At 40.1% G+C, this 5,636-nt stretch overlaps 1 protein-coding gene across 3 annotated transcripts in view; it reads right to left on the reverse strand.

The window, feature by feature from the left end:
* LOC147238261 (DENN domain-containing protein 2D-like) overlaps window positions 1–1,713 on the reverse strand; it is a 44,696-nt gene extending 42,983 nt beyond the window's left edge. For 2 of the 3 annotated variants that reach the window (XM_086198255.1, XM_086198254.1), the window contains exons 1-2: window positions 1,514–1,713; window positions 11–77 (exon numbers count right to left, since the gene is read on the reverse strand). In XM_086198255.1, coding sequence (XP_086054381.1) covers window positions 11–74 — 64 coding nt within the window. In that variant the 5' untranslated portion in view covers window positions 75–77; window positions 1,514–1,713. The remainder of the gene's footprint in view (window positions 1–10; window positions 78–1,513) is intronic. The other variant, XM_086198257.1, reaches the window with a different exon arrangement.
* Window positions 1,714–5,636: the final 3,923 nt, after the last annotated feature.

Consider the following 5,636-nt stretch of genomic DNA (forward strand, 5'->3'; position numbering starts at 1 on the left):
ACTTCCTCACTTTTTATACGCAGAGACGAGAAGTTGAAGCTCCTCCTTGAGTTTGGAGACAGCTGCTGCTCCATATCCTAAAAGAAAAGGGAACAAAGAAGTAATCAAATTTAAAACTAAGTGATCGTTTAAACATTGATATGATATATTTACAAGGTGGACTTCTACTTGCATGTCAAGTTTCACTTAGTTCATTCAACTTATTAGCAGCTTCCTTGTCCTTGGACACCCATCTTGTTATTTTCCATTGTGGTTCCATGTTGACTTTCTTTGTCTTTGTCATATTCTCTGTTCTTTTTGGCTAGTTTGTTCCTCTTTTAATGGTCAGTTTTTTTTTCAGTATTTTGCTTATCTGATTCTTGGATTCCTGAATTTTGCTTTTTAACGTTTCAAAAAATGTAAATCCGGCCATCCTGCTGTTGAGTCACTGTATTTGAATCCCCCTGTCTCCACAAACTGTGAAATGAGGATGCCCGATTGGATAACTCCCAGCAAAATAGTAAATTACCCATTGTACAACCATTGGCAACGTACTTCCCACAGTATGCAACCATAACAAAACTGAATGATTTGATAGACTATTATCACAATGATAATGCTTATGTACAATGAGCAGTACTAGTAAATGCAACGATATCCTAGTGTTGCCATTTTAAATCTTGTCCAGGTCTTGAAAAAACATTATGACGCCAAAATATGTAAATGTCATTGAAGACAAGTGGCCATTGGGTGCTTTTAAACATGTTCAAACTTGTTCTTCTTTCTGGGGTATCATTCACTTTATAGAACAGATGGCCTCCAATGACCCCACCCAGATGTGCTTTCTTCAGACTTCATCACAAACATACATTTATGGCATGATTGCAGTCTCTTTCTTCAGCTTATCTACTCAACTCAACTAAATAAATTAAGGTTGTTGTATTATCTGTTCCACCCCTGTCTACATAATAGCTTACATAAAGAGCCTACTACTATCCTTAATATTCTTGACTTTATTGAAGACTTGAAAATTTAAAACTCATTTTCAACCAGACTGGCTTATTAATCAACACAACACAAACAGAGGCAGTGACGGGCTTTTCATTTTCCTTCTGATACTTGAAATTATATTTGGATTTGTACTTTGTACACACCACCGTTTTGGGAAACATTTACCATCATTTCCAGACCCAGACAAAAAGACTCATATCGGCGTGTATCAGGGTGGTTAGACCCAAACAGACTGGCTAACTGCTAATTAGCTAAGTACAGTGATGGCAGTGATGACACACACACAAACAAACAGGAAGAGTGAGTGAAAGTGACGTCACATATGAGCTCTACTGTATATTCCTGTCATGACATTGTCAGAAAGATCCAGTGTCTCAAACAGTTTCCGAGTAAAATCCAATAATCCAGTATTATCTTAATCAGTAATAGACATATTTATCCAGGAATCTCATATCAATCAATAACAGATAGCAAACACAGCCTTAACTTTCTAGCTCAAAGCCAGTGGGAGAAACCAACTCACCTCCTGTGAGATTTTGTCTGTTTGTTTCCCTGGGCAATTGAAGTGAAGAATCAGCTGAATCCAAAGCTAATGTGATGATTCTGGCACCAGTTTGACTAAATTTCTTCATCAACATATAGCAGTTGTCCCGCAGCATATGCAGGTGCAGTTTCTGTTATTCGTAATAACAAGGCAGCAAGTGCAGTTGTATGAGGAAGTGCACTTGTTAGACTTCAGTCAGGGATTTCCTCTTTCAATGTAAAACCAAAGTACACTGATGCAGTGACGCGTTGTGGGAGTGGAGAGTGGATACGCCTGTGTGTGTGTGTGTGTGTGTGTGTGTGTGTGTGTGTGTGTGTGTGTGTGCTTGGGTGTGTTGTGCTGTTAAACCTGTTCATCTATTTAATTGAGTTAGTCCATGTGGTGGAAGCATAACAATTAAAACTAATTGTTATTGTATTCTGCAATCCTGAGTCTGCCTCTCTTATCAGTCACATGTTTTTAAATCAACAGTTGGATTTGAAATTAAACCAAAACTACAATGTGATGTTTTTCACTTGTAAGTCTAATTTCAGAATCCTCATACATTTATATTTATAAGGTCTTAACAGCTTCTCAGATCATTGAATAAAATCATCAAATACAACAACAAACGTGAATACGACACATATAAAATAAATCAGCTGAAAAGGAGATTGGTCACTTCACTCTGGCATGTCAGGAATTTAAATCATCAATATAGCCTTGAGCGTAAATGTTTGCAGTTAGAGGTATATCTTCTAATATGGTTTTATGTTTTAACTTTTAAACTTGAACTTAATCTGCCTGCTTGAAATCTGACAGGAGCAAGGTGCTTGCTTTTTTCAAGGCTAGGCACTGCAGATCTATTTCGACCTGTCTCTGACCCTGAGTGTCATTCTAGTAAATATCAGGGATAATATTTATGGTATGGTAAAAAATTGTATGCCAAATGTGACTTCTCCACCGCGGCCCAGCACTGTCGCCTCACAGCATGTCTTTCGGTGTGGAGTCTCCATGTTCTCCCTGTTCCTGTGTGGGTTCTCTCTGGTACTCCGGCTTCCTCCCACAGTCCAAAGACATCAAGAGGGGACGAGGCTGATTGATACTCTAAATTGACCGTAGGTGTGGCTGTGAGAGTGAATGGTTGTCTGTCTCTATGTGTTGGCCTTGTGATGGACTGGTGACCCCTCCATATCACATAATGCATTTATACTTTGAAAATAGGCCTAAGAGCATCTCTAGAAAGACTTCAGCTGGAGTACGTGGATGTAGTTTTCGCCAATCGCCCAGATCCCAACACACCTATAGAAGGTGGGCATACATAAGAGAGCAAATGAGCCTGAAATGTATTTGTACTCCGTCACTTCCATTTGTTGGCGTTATTGTGTTGATTGGAGCATTCTCTCTGCTCTTAACCTTCAATAGATGTGCTTGGTCTTTTTTTTAATCTTAAACTCAAAGCACTTCACAATGTTTCCATGGAATTTTCTCCTATTAAGTAGGTGACACTACTATCTATAGTTTGGCCTGGTCCAACATGTCTGTCCAAACAATAATCACGTTTGTTGGTACAATTATATTTGGAGTGGGATTTTGTTTATCCAAATGATATTTTTTGTTTCTTTCGGCTGTAGAGACAGTGAGGGCAATGACTCATGTGATCAACCAGGGAATGGCAATGTATTGGGGAACATCTCGATAGAGCTACATGGAGATCATGGTTGGTTTACTCATGATTCTTTGTATGCATTGATTTCTGCCTATTTGGTCTGACCATGTTTTTCATGAAGCAGTTATAGTATAATCATAATAATAATGATAATATACTTTTCTGCAGGAGGCATACTCTGTGGCTCGACAGTTCAACCAAATCCCACCCATCTGTGAACAAGCTGAGTACCACATGTTCCAGAGAGAGAAAGTTGAAGTGCAACTCCCTCAACTCTTCCATAAGATAGGTAAACAGCAGCCATTGATAATAATGATGATGAATACTCACTAATTGCATTGTAAAAGGATTTATTGTCTTTATTCATTAAAGGGCAGTTCACTGAGACCTCTATTTTACAGGAATATTCTGATCACACTCATAAATTGCAAAGTCATACCTGGAAGATGCTCAGTAAAACCCCAATCTGATCAGATGCCACCGAGCAGCTCTACTGAGGACGACTGAAGGAGTTGCAAGCACAGTTTCTTCTCTTTCCCAACCCATGTTTATCCTGTCAGTTTAGGGAGTGAACCTATGGGCCATCCCTACCCCTCGAGTCATTGCTGATGGCTGGTCCCTGTTGGAAATTTTAATTACAAATTCAAGATAACATTTAAGTACATTGGGCTGCACGGTGGTGCAGTGGTCAGCACTGTCGCCTCACAGCAAGAAGGTTCCGGGTTCAAGCCCCAGCTCCAGCACAGGATCTTTCTGTGTGGAGTCTCCATGTTCTCCCTGTGCCTGTGTGGGTTCTCTCTGGTACTCCAGCTTCCTCCCACAGTCCAAAAACGTGCAAATGGGGACGAGGCTGATTGATTCTCTAAATTGACCATAGGTGTGACTGTGAGTGTGAATGGTTGTCTGTCTCTATGTGTTGGCCCTGTGATGGACTGGCGACCTGTCCAGGGTGAACCCCGCCTCTCGTCTGAAGACTGCTGGCATAGGGCCCCCATGATCCTTAACAGGATAAGCAGTAGAAAATGGATGAATGGATGCCCTTGGCAGTTGAAATATCAATAGAGTTTATATAAAATGAGAGATTCTGGTGATTTTTGGATCTATTGAACAATAATGTCTGTAAATGTAAAGAAAAAATGTCTGTTCATGTTTTATTTTCGATTCTCATCTTGAACATTCATACATTTTTAGTTGGCTTCTTTCTTACATTTCCATGTTTTCTCCCTGACACTGCTCGAACCTGGAACCTTCTTGCTTTGAGGCGACAGTGCTAACCACTGCACCACCGTGCCGCCACTCACAAAAGTGAGGGTTCAAAATTTCCACCGAGGCTATTGCCTGCTGGAATGGCATCTGGGACTCTCATTTTGAAAGTGAACGGGCCACTTGATAACTTCTAAGTAGGTGTCTGGTTATCAGGTATTAATATGCTCCCAGATGACACCCAGTAGCCAGTCATATTTGAGTTTTCACACAGACCATGGTATCCTACTTCCAAGTTATCCCAGTTGTAGCTGCTCTGCTGATCTAAGGAGGGCTGTTGACTACCACATGCTTCCTTCCAGCAATTTCTTCTCTAGCAGTGAGGAGTTCTTTTTTTTTCAGGACAGTTTGAGGCCATCTCATTTATCCCTGGAAATGGCCTCAACTGGAAGTGAAAAATATGAAAACTTACATTTTTTCTGATCATAACTTTAAGATGAAAAAGACTCACGCATTGGATTTGTCTTCCTTTTTTCTTCTACTCTTTTCTTTCCTCTCAGCACATATTCAAAGTTAGTCTCTCCTCTGCTTTCTTCACAAGCCTTTCCATCTCTTCCTCCCTTTTTGAAACTCCTCCATCTTCTGTCTCTTCCTCACTCCTAAATCCAAACCTTAACTTCAAAAATCATTTACCTATCTTTCCACTCCTCTCCACCTAGATTGTCTTAATGTTTGCTTTTCTCACACCCTAATTACTTGTTCCCCTACGAAACTTCATCTCCTGTTTTCCTCTGTTTCCGTCCTTTCCCTCTCTCACTTGGTAATTGGCTCACTGTGTTTGCAGATGTCTCCTGAACAGCCACCTCATATTACCTGATACAATAAAGTAATCATTCAATTATTTTTAAACAGTGTGAGTTCATTTTCTATGTAATTTCTGTCATTACAAATGCCCAGATGACTGTATTTGTGCAAAGAGGAAAGCTATATTTTTTTACGACAAAGGATCACATCACTTTTGGAACAAGCAAAATGACAGGCTTTTTGCATGCTTTCAGATGTTGCACACAATCGCAAGCTTTTAGTACCCATGCTGGTTGTAGTACCAATATGAATAATTTACCTGTGAGAATTTTTTTCAGCCCTCTGCAGTACAGGCATGGTCCCTGATAGGACTCTTTGTGTGTCTTGTGACCTAGTAGGAGGGTGTGGAAGCCATATTAAGTCCTCTGCCTACTACACTCAGAGCAA

This window comes from Aulostomus chinensis, unplaced genomic scaffold, assembly GCF_037954235.1.
Source record: "Aulostomus chinensis isolate RoL2024-O1b breed Wild unplaced genomic scaffold, RoL_Achi_v1.0 HiC_scaffold_31, whole genome shotgun sequence".
Classification (NCBI taxonomy): domain Eukaryota; kingdom Metazoa; phylum Chordata; class Actinopteri; order Syngnathiformes; family Aulostomidae; genus Aulostomus; species Aulostomus chinensis.